Source organism: Dendropsophus ebraccatus, chromosome 12, assembly GCF_027789765.1.
Source record: "Dendropsophus ebraccatus isolate aDenEbr1 chromosome 12, aDenEbr1.pat, whole genome shotgun sequence".
Lineage (NCBI taxonomy): Eukaryota > Metazoa > Chordata > Amphibia > Anura > Hylidae > Dendropsophus > Dendropsophus ebraccatus.
The window spans coordinates 19,545,789-19,563,251 of NC_091465.1; the positions used below are offsets into that span (position 1 = coordinate 19,545,789).

The window sequence follows — 17,463 nt, forward strand, 5'->3', positions numbered from 1 at the left end:
GTTACTATCCAAGATTAGGGGGAAAAAAAATAAAAATTAGCTACTTTTATTCAGGTTGTGTGTGATATTGTAATTGAGCTCCATTTACTTTTATGGAACTGAGCTACAAAACACAAATTGGTGCTATTTCTGGAACCGAAGACAGCCAGTGATAACTAGAGTAAAGCAGCACCATCAATATAATACACATAAAAGCCTTTTAATAAGCAGATAGTGTGAAAGCGATTGTAGGAGCCTGTAGGTCTGAATATTCACATATAAAATGAGAGAGAAGTTATTCATGGACATGGTTTACAGGACAAGTGCAAAACAATGCAAGAAATTTATCAGCATCATATAGAGAAATATGTACAGAAAACATGACAACTTTAAAGTGACAGTCACCCCCTATTTGCATTTTGACTGCTCTCCACAGGTGTAAAGGGTAAATTTTACAGCTTATATTACTTATTTTAGATTATACGTCATGGTGCTTGTTATGGTAAAAAGTGTTTTTTTATCAACTGTGGATTGGGATATGTGGGCGGGGCTTCGCGGCCTAAGCGCCACATTGCCCAGTCTCGTGTGGGTCAATCTAGGGGGTGGTGCCTTAATCTTTAGGCTGGTCCTTCCAATGGCTGTTGAGGGGGTGGAGCCTATGCCCAATGACGTCACCGATGGGGGCGGGGCTAAGTGGTGCATGGGGCAGGACGATGTGGCGCCCACATATCCCAATCCACATTTGATAAAAACCACTTTACCAGATCAAGCACCATGACGTATAATATAAAATAAGTAATGAAAGCTGTAAAATTTAACCTTTAAACCTGTGAAGAGCAGTCAAAATGCAAAAAGGGGGTGAGTGTCACTTTAAAGCTGTATACACCAATTCATCTAGTTGGCAGGTTTCAATGGAGCTCGTCCTGATGGCTGCCGCCGGTTACTTCTTCTTTGTACCGGAGACTCCACGTTCCACTGTCGTGGCTGTGGTGCTCTGGGAAGGCAAAATAACAAAACAAAACACATTTTAAACAGAAAACAAAACTACAAGTGAATATTAAAAACTCTATAATATGTTTCATTAGGCAACACAGCTTCCTTCTGCCCTGACAAGGCTACCACCCTTATATTTTGTAGAGAAGCAAAGTGAAGACGGGTTTGCTGTGTCCATTATAACCTATGGAAGGGGGAGGAGCCAAGAGGAGTGAGTGAGCAGGGAGAGGAGACCAGCAGCCCATACAGTCAGCAGTCAGACCTGTGTATCATCTTTTTCTGTAGCCAGTCTTCAAACTGCAGGGCTGGTTCTCTCCTCTTCTTGCTCACTCGTGCCCCCTACACCCCTACATAGGTTATAATGGACACAGCAAACAAGTCTTCACTTTGCTTCTTTGTAACTTATACAACTGCTATGATGATTAGATAAGTGAGGGGGGGGGGTGTAAGAAAACAGCCTTGTGAGTATAGAAGGAAGCTCTTTTGCCTAATAAAACTATATATTTCTCGTGCGTCTTATTGGGGGACACAGATACCATGGGTATAGGCTGCTGCCACTAGGAGGCGCTGACACTAAGAGAAACAAAGAAAGTGACTCCTCCTGAGCAGGATATACCCGCCCACAGGCACTGAGCTAAACCAGTTTAGCTTAGTGTCAGTAGGAGGCAGACACAGGTCTGGGTTCTCCAGACCAGTTTCTTCCTTTATGTTTAGTTAGTTAGATTTTCTTTTTCCTTCTAGGTTCTATGGATTCTTGAGCACGGTGGGTTATCTAAAACTCACCCTGATCCCCCCACTATGCGACCAGGGAACAGACCATAAATGTAAATGGGCTGTGACCCCTCGGTCGCCACCGGCCGGCAACGTGACACCAGGGCCCCAGATCAATCTGGTCGCCTCTCTGCGGACTCTGTATCCGCACAGCCCCTTCCCGCCTCGCCCCCCAGAGCTTGGCGCGTAAGGTGAGGCACCCACCGGCTGAAGACGACAATGGTGAGTATGGGCTCCTAGGTGAGTATATTCCCCCTGCCCACCCTCCCAGGCCGCCATTTTACTCCACATAGGCAGCTCTCCCTCTCCAGTCACTTGCAGCCCTCCCCAGGCAGATGCTCCTCTCCTGACATTTTCAGGGTCTCCCCTCAGTCAGTAGCAGCCCAGCCCTTCCACCATTATATTTTTATTAGTGTCTCTCTCTGTGTGCTATGGGTTGCACTGTGAGGGATGTTCCTCCCCTGACTGGGTGCTGCGCAGGCCACAGTTTCCCGCACTTTTCCTTTCATGTGGCTCCAGAGACCATACTAAAGGATGCTCCGCCCCTTTCCCTAAGCCCCGCCCCTTACCGGGTGCCGCGGCATCCTCCTCTATTGTGGCTCTCCAGAGTACACACAGGGCTACCTCCCCCCCCCCTCCCGGTATGCCCCGCCCCCTTTCGGGCGCTGCGCGGCCCACTTCATTCCTTTTATTATGTTTGGAGCCTGCGCTGGGGAGGCCCCGCCTCTTCCGGTAGGCCCCGCCTTTTTCGGGTGCCCTGCAAGTCGGAGAATTGCCGCCTTCTTACAAGCTGTGGAGCCTGTACTGAAATGCTCCGCCCCCTCCCGGTAGGCCCCGCCCCCTTTCGGGAACCAGGCGGCCCACAGCATCCCACCTTAATCTTACTTGTGGCTCTCTGTGGAGCCTTCACTGTGGGATGCCCCGCCCCCTCCCGGTAGGCCCCGCCCCTTTTCGGGTGCAGCGCGGACCGCGGCATCCCCCCCTTATGGCTCTCTCTGGAGCCTGCACTGAGGGATGCGGCTTCCCCCCTCCCCCTGCCACATGTGTGTATGTGTGTGTGGTCTCCTGATGGAGCTACCACACACACTGTTCTCTATTCCAGCAGCCTGGGACACAATGCATCTCTCCTGCCACCTACTGGTGGAAGTGATAATTACACCATTACATATAGGAAAATGGCTTGCATCAGGCTTTATTATGTCCTAGGTTCCTTGCACTGTTCCAGCAACCCTTAGGCAGCAGATCCAGCATTTTTGGTGCTGGTTGACCCCTCTGTGTCAGATTTTATATATATACAATTACATTAATACATATATACAACCACACAAGCACACAGACACATTCCCCATCAGATTCAGTGTTTCTGTGCCCTCAGAGAGATCCTTCTGCTACATGGTGTCACGCAGAAAACAGAACCAGACACATTACCCGCTATCAGGCGGCGTATCTGTGCTCTGACCAGAACCCTCTGCTACATGGTGTCACGCAGGAAACAGAACCAGACACATTACCCGCTATCAGGCGGCGTATCTGTGCTCTGAGCAGAACCCTCTGCTACATGGTGTCACGCAGGAAACAGAACCAGACACATTACCCGCTATCAGGCGGCGTATCTGTGCTCTGAGCAGAACCCTCTGCTACATGGTGTCACGCAGGAAACAGAACCAGACACATTACCCGCTATCAGGCGGCGTATCTGTGCTCTGAGCAGAACCCTCTGCTACATGGTGTCACGCAGGAAACAGAACCAGACACATTACCCGCTATCAGGCGGCGTATCTGTGCTCTGAGCAGAACCCTCTGCTACATGGTGTCACGCAGGAAACAGAACCAGACACATTACCCGCTATCAGGCGGCGTATCTGTGCTCTGAGCAGAACCCTCTGCTACATGGTGTCACAAGTAGGACGGAACCAGACACATTACCCGCTTTCAGGTGGCGTATCTGTGCTCTGAGCAGAACCCTCTGCTACATGGTGTCTCGGTAAGTACATGGAACCAGACACGTTACCTGTTTTCCAGGCAGGGTAATTGTGCTCTGAGCAGAACCCTCTGCTACATGGTGTCACAAGCAGGACACGAAACCAGACACATTACCGTTCCTAGGGGAACTACTGTGTTCTCGGGGCAGAATCCTTTGCTAATTGGTGTCGCAAACAGGACATGGAACCAGACACATTACCTCTTACTATGTGGTGTTCCTGTGCTCTCACTACAGAACCCTCTGCTACATGGTTTGTCATGCAGGTTATGGGACCAGACACATCACCCATTGTCAGTTGTTGTTCCTGTGTTACTCAGATGTCCTCTGCTACAGGACATCATAGGTACAACACATATCCGGTCATTCACATCACCCATTAGCGGGTAGTGCTTCAGACCTGCCTCTCATCTTCATGAAATAAGGAAGATTCCTTTACTGCATGATGTCACATAGATAGAACCGGACACGCTACCCCCTCCCAGATGGTGGTACAAGGTTATTCAGAGCTTTGCCCTCTGCTGCATGATATGGATACAACTACCTGTAGTTCAGTGTGCACAGATTGGGGTATTCGGTTATACGATATAACACCTTCTTCAGGTCCACTCACTATACTGGTGATGCTGGGCTTTTCTCGTGTCCAGTTCACATTTACGTTGGGACACAGCCCTGATCTCTTCCCTGCTCCCAGAGCACACACTGTAGACCTATGTTACATGTCTGCTTACATGTCTAACCAGGTACATTACCTGCTTCCAGTCCAGGTATTTGTATCTCTTGTATGCTGGTCCTCTGTTACTTACTGCTTGCAGCTAGTCTGCTCGTGTTACCCTGTATATTACCTTTTCCTCCTCGTAGGACTTACATGATCTGTGCCTGTCACTTCAGGGGATCATCATAGGGTAACCTGTTACTACACCATGTTGTCTTCTATATGTTTCCCTTGACAAGTCTAATTACCTGCTCTCAGGCATCGTAACCTTGGTGTCTTCCTGTTGGGCTGTATCATTTCTAAAGCCCTAGCATCCTGCTACATGTCCCACTACAGGTGGCCGGCAGCATACAGATCCGGTCACTATTTCTCCTGGTACTGTCAGGGCGGTTCTTCTGTCTTTCATCTGGGCATAATGGCCACGTACTTGCATTTGTCTCGCTGGCTGTTCCCCAGTGGTATGGCTTGTATGCTTAGAACGCCCCTTCTGCTATACTGCAGATGGTCCTCAGCATCGTTTGGTCTTAGTTTCTCATGGTGCTCTACTTCCAGTAGCTGGCTTTGGTCAGCACCAGCCACTTTGCCTCTTCTCATTGATCTGTGTATAGTGAGGCCTCTCGGTTCCTCAGGTAAAACAGTAAAGGGTTTCTTCTACCCCTGGTGTAGGTAGGACATCAACTGCCTACATGACCATCACAGTACTACTGTAGGATTTCTCCTTCTGCATCTGCTTATGGCCAACATAGCAAGTATTTAGTCTTCTCTCTCTTTGGCAGCTGCAGTCTCACAGGGTGAACATTCCTGTTTACTGCCTGTACTGTTTTCTCTAATGCCCTCAGCACAGGTGTATGGTCTCTTCGTGGTCTAGCTCCTCCAGGTGTCCTTTTGGCCATATGGACTATGGGGCATTGTTCTCATTTCGGTGTTTGCAGTTCTCCCACATACACCATTACTCCTTCTCTCTGGAGTAATGCACTGTTGTTCAAGACCCCCCTATCCTAGGGTTGGTTTTTTACCACTCCAGCAAGGAAATCTTTAAACAGCCCTTTCCCTTCTCCACAAAGTTGGAATATTTAGTATAATAAGTATCCTCCAGATACTTTTTCTGAGGACTGTTATCCGATATAGCTTTTTCCAACAGGTGGGTGTGGGTTTCCGGCCCTCACTGGCCTCTATGAGCACTCCTGCTGGCCTTCCTTGTCCTTGGTCTTCTTGTTGACCTGCCATGATCTCCAGTCGGGGCTCACGGTCCCCCTCTCTTATCTTGTCTCCCATGTGGAGTCCTCGAGAACTTAATCCCTTAAAGGTGTCCTCTCCTTGCAAACAGGGGTGTTCAGGGGCCCATGTCTGGCCCTACCTAAGGCTCTATCGTCTCCACACTCATCACATTCTGGCCAGGCTTACATCTATTCGGCAAGTTGCCAATTCTCTATCATCTTGTCTCATTCACTGTTAACGCCTTCTTGTTTCTCTGTGGCTCTGCCCACCAGAATGCATCTGGCTCTCGCCTTCCTATTGCCTGAGGCTCCGGTTGAGCTGGTTGATCCTTTGATCTCTTCCATGTGGCCATTAGTCTCCGCACAATGTTTTTTTCTTTCTGTTCTGCTCTTACCAAGCAACGTCTCTGCTCACATTTTGAGATGTTGATTTCTAGATCTAGTCTACATATGGGCTCTAGTCTATCTATTAACTGCTGTGCCCATTGCCAGGTGACAACTCCTGTGCCCATCAGCCTTACCTTGATTTTTCCCAGCTTACCGGCTTTCCTCTGCTCCTCTTTTCTGTCAGGCACTGCGGGGTGCCAGGTACTACTGTACTCCTTCCAGGTCAACTACACAAGATTCTGATCGCGGTTTTCCTTTCTCCTGCTCCTTCCTTTCCCTGAACTGCATTACGCTTGGAAAGCTTTATTCTTCATGTTACCATCTGTGTTTCTCAGATGGGGTTACTCATGTCATAGGCCATGGCTTTTCCTAGATTGCCATACTTCTCTTGTGCTCGATCTTTGTCTTCTCAGTGAAGACTGTTCTCCTAGGCCTATGGAGCTTCCAGCCTGGCCATTCTTCCCATCTCCATAGTAAGGGACGCAGCTTCTCCTGCATCTCAAGTGGCACTTACTATGAGAGACGCTCAGTCCTCTCTCCTTTATTTGACGCCTTAGACCTCTATGCGCCATGAAACACTTTCCAGTCTCTCCCGTCATGGTTGTATTTGCCTTTTTTCTGTTCTACCTCTGGGTAAGTCCCTGCCGCCTGTGGTCGCCTACTTGGCTGGGCGTCTCCTTTTTTTCTGCACATCTAGCCTACTAGTTCTGTTGGACTCAATGTTACATCATGTTGCTGGCTTACAGGAAGGCCACAACCCACTCTGTCTGCAGTGCAGCACATTGCTCCAGGGACTAGACCCTCTTTCCTTTGCGGTGGATCCGTAGGGGTTTTTTAGGATGCATTCAGCATCATCCCTTGCTCTCTTCCTAGTTGATGGTTGTGTTGGTGCTATTCTGTGCCTTCTCACCGAACGCTTTTGTCTAGCGGTTATCTTTCCCACCCCATGGACTGCTTTTGGACGTCCCATGGTATCTGTGTCCCCCAATAAGACGCACGAGAAAAGAGGATTTTTTACTCACCGTAAAATCTCTTTCTCGTAGTCTTCATTGGGGGACACAGCACCCACCCATTTTCTTTTGGGTTTTTCCTCGGTATGGTAGTTTTCTCCGTTTTGGTGTTATTCCTACTTTACCTGTTCTTGACTTCTCCTACTGCTATTGTACAAACTGGTTTAGCTCAGTGCCTGTGGGCGGGTATATCCTGCTCAGGAGGAGTCACTTTCTTTGTTTCTCTTAGTGTCAGCGCCTCCTAGTGGCAGCAGCCTATACCCATGGTATCTGTGTCCCCCAATGAAGACTACGAGAAAGAGATTTTACGGTGAGTAAAAAATCCTCTTATTTATTTTCGCTTGCACTATTGATTTCTGCAAAGTTGTTTGAAGTAACCGTTACACTTTAAGTGCAATTGTATCAATAAAACTGGATCTCCGCACAGAAACACTGTAAAAAGATTTGTTCTCCAAGCCCACCAGAGGACTAGGATAAACATTATACCATCTATGAACAGAATACTTACGGCTTGTCCGGAGACAAGATACACAGGACGTCTCGATCTCGGCCATGTGAAGAGTTTAGGCTCCTCCCTGAGGTCGGCGTCTGGTTTGCACTGATGTAACTCACTCCAGCTCCAAACGTCACATTATTAATGCTTTCTGTAACATATAAATGAAACATAATTTTGGACAAGGTACCAAATGTATGTACAGATTTCTGAGTCATGTAGTTACTTTCTACACAACCCTAGGAGCACAGATGCAGGTTATACAGAGTGTAAAGGGAAAAGGAAAAAAGTTTTCATAATGTTGCCAGGAAATTAAAAGAAATGATACCTGTGAATTAATTTAGTTTAAATGTCAATTCTTTTCAAACCAAAAGAACAGAATTCATAAAGTAAAGAACTGCAAAGGCCTATTGCTACACACTACACTACATACTGGTTGCCAGATTGCTCCCCCATGCAATGGTTGGTCGTGGCAGTCATGTGACATCACTACATAAGGGTGCGTTCACACTGAGGAATCCTTGAGGATAACACCCCCCCACCCCCGACTCCACTTTATGTCCATGTCAATTCCTTGGGCAGACAGTGGAACCAACCGGAGCTTAGAATGGAGTCTATGGGACCGGTGGAGAGTCAAGCAGGGGCAATTGGCGGAATCCGCAGGGATGTTCTCTGTGCGGATTCCCTATGTTTGAACTCGCCCTAACAAATGAATGGCATGGACTATGTGGAAAGAGTAAACAATGAAAAAGTTGCATGATGCAGGATTTAAGCAGCTGGTGCTGTAGAGGTTCTCTTTTTCGTTCACAAAAGTACATTGTATCCCTTTAATCATATAAGATATTATAGATCCGCAATAGGGCACACAATACTGTGAACTATACTATGGCTATGTTCCACCGCAGTATATTTGGTTAGTATTTTTCAACCAAAAGCAGGAGTGTATTTAAAACACAGAAAGGCTATGTTCACACATGGTTGAAATTTAGTAGCAAATAACGGCCATTATTTCAAAACAGTTGTTTTAAAATAATGCCCGTAATTTGCAATTAAATGACAGCCAACCACTAAATTTCAGCAGTATGTGAATATAGCCTGTGTTTTTAATCCACTCCTGGTTTTGGTTGAAAAATACCGAGTGTGAACATAGCCTAATACAGTCAGACACGCAACTGATGAACTGCAGTGTAGGCTTTATACTTACGCTCCGGAGTACTGATTGCTCTTCCTTCAAGGGTGATGTTAGATGGCTGATCGGAGTTGCGGAACGTGACTGCAGGGGAAGAGAGAGAGAGAAAAAAAAAAGGATTGTCTTAATAGAAAAACAAAGCTACTATGAAATTATGGCCAAGACTTACAATGGCTTCTATTGGAGCGTGACTCTACTAGTGCCTATTCAGAACTGCCATCTATCCCGGACTACATTCCCAGAATATGCAGCTAGTGTACAATTGGCACATGCCATATGACGTGATGTGCTCCTACCTAGCTTACTGCTGTTATTGTTGGACGAGGATGGTGTTGATGGATTTGCCCCAATACTCTTGCTCCTCGGCTTCCGGTTATTTTCCACTGTTTTTCTTGCAGAATTGAGGATGGCGAGAGTGCTTAGCGACATCTGCCTGCGGGAGCACACACCAGTCAGAACATACATCCTCTAGTATGAAACTGAATTCCCTTAAGAACAGACCTTTACCTTGGCCGAGGACCCTGTCCAGCGAGGATGGCGACCCTAGGTGTTGCAATGGGTGTTCCTCCAGGTACCTCCTCTATGGTGGTCAGAGGGGACCGATGAGTAGTTGGGGTTCGGGGAGAACCGGCAACACCAGAGGCCTAGGTAAAACAGAATAGAGCAGACCATGTATTATATGGTGGATTTAATCACCACACTCACAACCAATCTATAGGGGCATTGGTTAGATATTTCTAGGATGTACCATCACTTTATGATTGGGCTAGACCCCCCAGGATACTGAGGAATAGTCCCTGCCTACCCAACTGCTGCCTGGCCCAATCACTTGAGTAAGTTATTTCCCCCAACCCCAATGTAGACAATCTGCAAAATCTGATGTAAAAAAATCAATGGGATACATAGAAATCCTGCAGGGGAAACACAGCTGGGTCATATCATCATAAGGTGGCCCCTAATGCTACGTTTACACGGAGCAATAGTTCACCCAATTGATCGTTTAACGATTTTGAAGCAACGATTTGATTTTTATAACGGTCAGCGTTATAAAATCGTTATTGCGATCGTTTTAAGATCGCTTAAGCCCATCTCACACATAGGGTGAATCTGTGAAAGACTGTTTACACGAAGCGATCTGCGAATTTTTAGCGAACAAACAACGCCGATTTGAGGACATGTTAAAAGATCAAAATGAAGGATTTCTCGCTCATCGTTTGCTGTGTTTACATGAGCTTATTATCGCTCAAATGCAATCGTTATCGAGAAAATCCCAACGATAATTGTTCCGTGTAAACGCACCATAAATGGGACTAATCTTCCAACAAGCAGTCAATTCGCCCCTCTAACTTTTTGGAGATCTAGATAAAGTCATTCATGTCCAACATACCCCAACTTGAATTATATTACCTAATACCGCAACGTGGCTGATCAGGAGGGGCTGTGTAGTTCAGCCTGCTGTGGGTGCTAGAACAGACTCAGTGTAGGACCATGTGTAACTCTCAATATAACACACCACAGCCATGTCCTCACCTGTGGACTGCCAGATATGGCTGCAACGGACGGATTCAGGGCAGCATTCTCCTGCTCTTTTTCCCGCTCCAGTTGCTCCTCATACTTCTTCATGTCGTATTCCAGCTCTGCCGCCAGCTGCTTATCCGCAGCAAAGAAGTCTTTGATCTCATCCCGGTAATCCTGCATCATCTCCTGCAGGTGGAACACAACAAGGTCATGTCATATATACATATATGTTCCCAAGCTTGTAGAAACAGCTGGAGAGCCATAGGATAAAGACCATTTCTATAGGCCATTGGTGCCCAGCTGCTGACCCACACATGAATGCAAGGCATGATGGGATTTGTAGTTTACAAACCGCTAAATACTGCTCTAATCTCATACTGCTACCTACCCGCAAGTATTTCATTAGGTCTCTCATGGCCGGGATTCTCTGCTGCTCCAACAAGCCCTTCAGAGAGGAGATGATAGGGATGATGTTCTCTACAAAGTTTTTCTTTTGCACCTGCACAAGAGAGAAGAGAAGGAGCATGCGTCATATCCCGCAGGTGCGTAGAGAGTAATCGCAGCACTCAGTCCTGGTCACCGCTAAACATCTCACCTGGGAAATAAGTTTCTTTTGTGCCACTTGCATTACAGCATTAGCCATAGCCATTTCATCGTCATCTCCTCCACCTATGTCCTCCCCTGGTTTTGATCTCATTGCTGACAATTTTATCTCCTTGCAGCTCATGATCTCAAAGATGTCTGACAGCAGTTCATTGGCTTCCATGTCGATCGGTAACAGGCCATCCACAAAGCAAGCTGGAACAGGAAGGACAATGACAAGTCCATCAAAAAAGAAGCCCCAATGTGAACCGCTACACAGACTTATGTAGATGGGTCTAGAACCAGAACATCCATTGCTCTACTAGAAACAACAACTCACAGCATGTTACACGCACTTTCTTCTTTCAGAACATGCTGTGACCTGAAGTTCCTCGCTAGCCCTAAAGTTGTAGAAATGAAGTCTAGAACATGAGCGGTGTAGACGTACCTAGAACGTTCTGGCTTATCTTCGTAGTCAGATTAAACCTTTGCTCGTCTGTAAAGTGCTCCAGCAGGAATTTGTAGATCTTTATGCGTTTCTCTTTGTTCTCTTGTCCTTTCAGGGAGAAAAGCTTCTTCTCTCTAAACGCAGATCAGATGGATTAGAAGGGAAACAAATCACGGGCGATAATCGAGAACATAGCGGGATGTGGTACTCGCCTCTCGCTCTGGGAAAACTTGTTGTACTTATCGTGTTTCTCATAGGAAGTAAAGTGAAAAATGCATTCGATGAAATGCTGGGAGAACATGACCGGGTTTCTCTTCAGAAGAAGGTGAACCAAGCAGAACTCTCCAAATCTGGAACATAGGAGTAACAGGAAGGTAAGATTTTTACATAGGCAGATCTCCTATAGCTGTCCTGCGCCATAAACACTTACTTGGCAATATCTAGGTCTGGGTCCACCAGGACACTGACAAAGCGGAAGAATAGGGAACCTTTCCACTTTACAAACTCCTCCTACAATATAAAGCGGAATATAAGATGATGTACAGTCTAAATAGATGGCTGCAGCAGAGACAAGGAAAAAGTATTATTCACAACTAGAGATGAACGCAACTTGACCATGCTCAAATCCGATCATTTGGTTACCGGTAAGTGAAGAAGTTGGATGCAGCCCTAGGAGCCCTGGAAAACACCCATACAGCCTATGGCTGTACCAAGTTGGGCTCAAGCATGTTCGAGTTGCAACCATTGCTAGCAACCAGTAGCATAATCTTCACCTACATACATGCACTGCAATAAGAGGAAGCACATGTATGGTGGTCTAGTGGGTTATAAAGCATAGGCTATACACAATGTCATACACAGACATCATTTATATGTATACATCTCACCTGCAGCAAGTTTGTCAGCATGATCAGGGTCTGTTTCCGGATGAATGGGTCTCTGTCCCTGAGACATACGGACACATTGGGGATATATCTGTCCACCATTGTAGTGTAGCGAATGCACAGGTCACAGATGACAATGATCACATTGTTCCGGATTGCCAGGTCATCAGATACTTCAAGTTCTCGAGCAAGGGCAGGTATACACTTCTTTGCTAGGTCCTCATGCTGGAGACACAACTTTCCTGTAGAATATAATGTATAGTATGGTTTAGAGTGTGCCAACTCTGATCACTTTTATTACAGGTTATATATAAACTTAGCCTATATAAACAATTAAGTAACAGCACCTATCCTGAGTTACAGCCTGCATTATAGTCCAGAGCTGCACTCACTATTCTGCTGGTGGGATCACTGTGTAAATACATTACTGATCCTGTGCTGATCCTGAGTTACAGCCTGCATTATAGTCCAGAGCTGCTCTCACTATTCAGCTGGTGGGGTCACTGTGTACATACATTACATTACTTATCCTGTACTGATCCTGAGTTACATCTTGTATTATACCTCAGAGCTGCACTCACTCTTCTGCTGGTGGGGTCAATGTGTACATACATTACATTACTTGTCCTGTTCTGATCCTGAGTTACATCTTGTATTATACCTCAGAGCTGCACTCACTATTCAGCTGGTGGGGTCACTGTGTACATACATTACATTACTTATCCTGTACTGATCCTGAGTTACATCTTGTATTATACCTCAGAGCTGCACTCACTCTTCTGCTGGTGGGGTCACCGTGAACATACATTACTGATCCTGTACTGATCCAGAGTTATATCCTGTATTATGATACTGCAGAACTGCACTCACTATTCTGCTGGTGGGGGTCACTGTGTACATACATTACTTATCTTGAGTTATATCCTGTGTTATACTGCAGAGCTGAACTCCCAATTCTGCTTCTTACCAAGTGTGATGTATGCGTGGGCCCGGACGAGAGGCGGCATAGTGGACCCTTTGAACTGGGACAGCGGCTGAGATTGAGGCTGCGACTGGGACAGTGGCTGAGACTGTGGAATATCATCGCTCTCAGAGATACAGGAGTCTATGGAGTAAAAACAGTAAAATAAGCAATTGCACCCCCAAAACATACGGAACATGAATTGTAATAAATGGACATGGGCTCACTATGTTCTGTATGCACCGAGGCCAGGATGGACTGAACCAGAAGCAAGACCTTCTTCTCCACCCGTGCAGGACAGAGCTGAGCTGCTTCTCCCAGAGTGAAGAGATGTCGGACCTAACAGAAGGGGATAGGAGAAGCAATGATAAAATCTATCAGTTAACATTGCTCCCTAATGGCCTACATATGTAAATGTAATAGAGTAATTTCATCTATAAGCATTAGGGTGAGCAGTGGTATTATGGGAGTTTAACACCAATGCTGCCCCTTGTGGCTACAAAAGGAAGCACAAGTGTTATTGAGATTCATCTGTCAGCTGCCATTCAGGTTCCAAACTGCTGACACTGTTAGATAGCTGTTAGAACAATGAGACACGTGGTAACTTTTATACATTTGTCTGTACTTCCAGAACGTAAAAAAATGGCATATTCTATGGTGCAAAGTGTCAAAGAGGCATTCCCAAACCCCTAGAGTGGTGCTCCACCTCCCATCTGTAATCTTATTTGATTGACTATCAGCACATTGGGGTAGGACTGGGAGGGGGAGTGAGGAATTAAGCTCCCCTTTCCTGAGTATATAAAATCAATGGGGGGGTGCATTTTTGTCTAATAAGATATATTACATAATTTTTTTTTTTACATTTTTACTGTAGCAGAATTTGTGGAAACAAAAGTGATTACTCAAAGTGAACCAATCACTTAGCTTTTACCGGTAAGGCTACTAGCAGTGCCGGAAGATGTGCCAAAACACTCCCTTACCATGGGTTCTGTGTCTTCTGTAGAACCTTTAGCAGCTGAAACAAAGTCTTTTATTCCAGCGTGGAAGACAGGCAGGGAGACAGGAACTAGTCATCTGGGACGTTACCAGTCACTGCCAGATGACTAGTTCATCTATATTTCACTATAATTTCTGATAACATCTGGCATACATCTCAGGCTGAAGGAGACCCCAGCTAATCTCTACCCAACCTTAGGAAAAGCGACGGGAGCAACACAGACCAGAACAATGTGCAAGGGTGTGCACAAAGCAGACGTGCACCAATGTGACATTTCTGCCACAAAACTCATCCACAGCGCTTAAAAGATAAAGAGAGCTCAAGCCCCTCACCAGTAACTCCTGATCGAATTGAACATTCTGGGATTCAGCCAGAACTATAGAGGAGATGTGATCCTCACACACAGACACCAAGTCTCCGCACACGTCATTGAGCAGATCCTGCAACGGGAGATGCAGAAGAAAGTCACCAAACATTGCATTAGTTATATACTGGCCTTTAGTGATGATGCAACAGAATACATAATATATATATATATATATATATTATATATATACACACACACAGACTGTACCTCTGCTTCAGTAGTTACCTGTGCCGCTTCAGGAGAGTCTCGATGAGCGTAGCAAAGTTTTTGCAGGGTCTCTATTGCCGGACTTATGATCTCTGCTGCAGACTTAAAATCTTTCAACCATGACTTTACATCATCTGTAAAAGGAGGAAGAGAGAAGGTCAAGAAAAGAGTCTAAATCTCCGCTCAGCGCTGACAGGGGGCGCTATATGGATACTTTATGTTGGAATACATGGGCTCCCAGGGGTCCATTGTGTCACATATAAATGAGGTTAGGCGTTATCCGGACATTATAACTTATAACCTACCCAGAGGATGGAGAAGTATCTTATCGTGAGGGTCTGACGGCTGTGCTGTCTCTGTGCCCCCAATGTGAATGATGCGGCAGTCGAGCTTGCACACTACTGTTCCATTCATTCATCATGGGATTGCCATAATGTTTATGACAATTCCACAAAGTAATAGTGTGGTAGTGTGTAGCCAAGGCTGTCACTCCATTCACATAGGGGGACAAGGAACCCCAAGTTCTCATGAATTGTGGGGGTCCTAGCAGTCAGACCCCTGCCCATCACTTTTATCACCCTTCTTGCCCATAGACAAGCTAGAATCTTGGAATAACTATTAATCATTGTATATAAAAGTAAAAGGTAAGGTAGTAAAAGTACAGTCGTCTTTGCTTCTCGCTGTGGACTCACCGATAAGCTGCGCCCTCTTCTCTGCAGGTAGATGTTTGGCAACATGGCCAATAACACACAAGATGTGCCCGGTGGTGGCGCTGGAGCTGGCATCTGTTTCCCTGTAACAGAGAAGAGGTTGGACAATGCCGATGCGCAACTATTTAGATCATAACATCTGGAGACCAGATTCTTGTCACTTACCTCCTAACCTGGTCCCAGGCAGTCAGGATTTTGGTGTAATCCAGTTTTGGCGCTGAACCGGCAACCTTTGCCAGCACCATCCAGGCTGAAGCGGAGTGCTCAGTCTCCGTGTGAGAGATCAGATTGTTGATTAAAGTGGATGAAAACTTATCCTGCTTGGCCCATAGGTGAAAAGCCTTAGTCAGATAGCGGCTACGGAGAGAAGGTTAGAGGATGCCTTTTATATGTCGACATATAATTAGCAGCTACTCACCGCCATTTATTTAGAGAAATACTACTGTATAGAGACTATACGATAGACTACAGGAGCATGGGGATGGATTTAGCTGCAGCCACTACTTCAGGTTACCTGAGGTCCTGGCTCTCTGTGGTCAGCAGATGCAGCAGGTCCCAGCTCAGCTTCTGCTTCTCATCCTCGTCTCGGTATCGGCCATAATGTTTGATGCCCTGCAGGATGAGCTGGTCCAGACACTCCAAAGTTTTTTCCTGGACGGACGACTCTGTATCCAGCACAACCGGGATCATCCCAGTAAGCCAGGCCTTCTGCACCAGCACGTTGTGAGGCTGAGCCTGAGGAAGGAGATTGTGAAAGGAGATCACTGAAACAAACCTTTAGCTGTTCAAAGCAGCAGGATCTATGAAGAAATCTTATAATTGTTGAGAAAATATTAATAGCCACTGACTATGCAGCGTTATATACAGATCTCTGATTGTGAGGAAGAGATGAAACTCTCTATTGGTCTATGTCCTTGTCTAGGAAAGATTATCTACCAGGACCCGGCAGATGGTGGGTTGTCCTTTCTCAAACGGGCGCAGGTGGCGGAAAGCGGCAGAATCTGGTTCGACCGTAACTGTTTAGGGCACGGTGACCGCAATATTGCAAAAATACATGCCGCTCCAAAGTAAACCAAAAGGGAGTATGTTTATTTGTGGCAACGCGTTTCTGCCCTCTAATCCGAGAGGGCCTTTATCAAGCTCTAAACAACATCTTACAGATGTAACCTTATTTCTCTATTTCTCTGTTACTATATAAGGTTACATCTGTAAGATGTTGTTTAGAGCTTGATAAAGGCCCTCTCGGATTAGAGGGCAGAAACGCGTTGCCACAAATAAACATACTCCCTTTTGGTTTACTTTGGAGCGGCATGTATTTTTGCAATATTGCGGTCACCGTGCCCTAAACAGTTACGGTCGAACCAGATTCTGCCGCTTTCCGCCACCTGCGCCCGTTTGAGAAAGGACAACCCACCATCTGCCGGGTCCTGGTAGATAATCTTTCCTAGATTTCCCCACTCAACGATCTGTTGTGGTCCCTTCTGAGTGCTGCGGTGGTGCAGCTTATGCGTTCACTAGCGTTGTGCCTATTTAGCACAACCCTAGTAGGTGAGTGTACATTTCATTTTCAGTGTTCGTTATGTCGGAAATTGACTATACTGCACCAGGAAGCGCCCTCTGTTTGTGTTTTGTTTTAGTCTATGTCCTTGTATAATATACATGAATTCACATCCCAACCTGCAGCAGCTCCGTCAGGGAGGTCAGGGCCTGCTTCCGCACAGACACGGCAGGGTCTCGGCAGCGATCTTGCAGGGTAGATAGATCTTCTGAGCTGCAAGGGATCAGGTTGTACTTCAGGATGTTTACCAAGACCTGGATGAGAGAGATCCGGAGGAGATTTGACTATAAGACAATGCATCTGATCAATGGTCGTGCGCTGATCTTCCATGTCGCCCCCTTTACCTGCAGAGCAGATTTTCTGACATTCGTCTTCTCATCACCGGCTCGGAGCCGCAGCATCGCCAATGTATCCTTTCCTGCAAAGAAGAATAAAACCATGTGAAGAAACGGGTCTAGGACCTAGCCTGTGTCTGTGTATGATGGGAACTGCAGTT

The 17,463-nt window shown here is 46.2% G+C and overlaps 1 protein-coding gene across 1 annotated transcript in view; it reads right to left on the reverse strand.

The window, feature by feature from the left end:
• Positions 1-467: 467 nt before the first annotated feature.
• Positions 468-17,463, reverse strand: part of NCAPD3 (non-SMC condensin II complex subunit D3) — a 28,942-nt gene continuing 11,946 nt past the window's right edge. The window contains exons 14-34 of the mRNA XM_069948187.1: positions 17,312-17,385; positions 17,087-17,221; positions 15,924-16,144; positions 15,575-15,766; positions 15,392-15,492; positions 14,718-14,833; positions 14,458-14,565; positions 13,356-13,467; positions 13,135-13,272; positions 12,171-12,409; positions 11,714-11,793; positions 11,496-11,633; positions 11,284-11,417; positions 10,849-11,051; positions 10,642-10,752; positions 10,266-10,439; positions 9,243-9,379; positions 9,032-9,168; positions 8,751-8,819; positions 7,562-7,697; positions 468-973 (exon numbers count right to left, since the gene is read on the reverse strand). Of these exons, the coding sequence (XP_069804288.1) occupies positions 874-973; positions 7,562-7,697; positions 8,751-8,819; positions 9,032-9,168; positions 9,243-9,379; positions 10,266-10,439; positions 10,642-10,752; positions 10,849-11,051; positions 11,284-11,417; positions 11,496-11,633; positions 11,714-11,793; positions 12,171-12,409; positions 13,135-13,272; positions 13,356-13,467; positions 14,458-14,565; positions 14,718-14,833; positions 15,392-15,492; positions 15,575-15,766; positions 15,924-16,144; positions 17,087-17,221; positions 17,312-17,385 (2,855 nt within the window). The 3' untranslated portion in view covers positions 468-873. The remainder of the gene's footprint in view (positions 974-7,561; positions 7,698-8,750; positions 8,820-9,031; positions 9,169-9,242; positions 9,380-10,265; positions 10,440-10,641; positions 10,753-10,848; positions 11,052-11,283; positions 11,418-11,495; positions 11,634-11,713; positions 11,794-12,170; positions 12,410-13,134; positions 13,273-13,355; positions 13,468-14,457; positions 14,566-14,717; positions 14,834-15,391; positions 15,493-15,574; positions 15,767-15,923; positions 16,145-17,086; positions 17,222-17,311; positions 17,386-17,463) is intronic.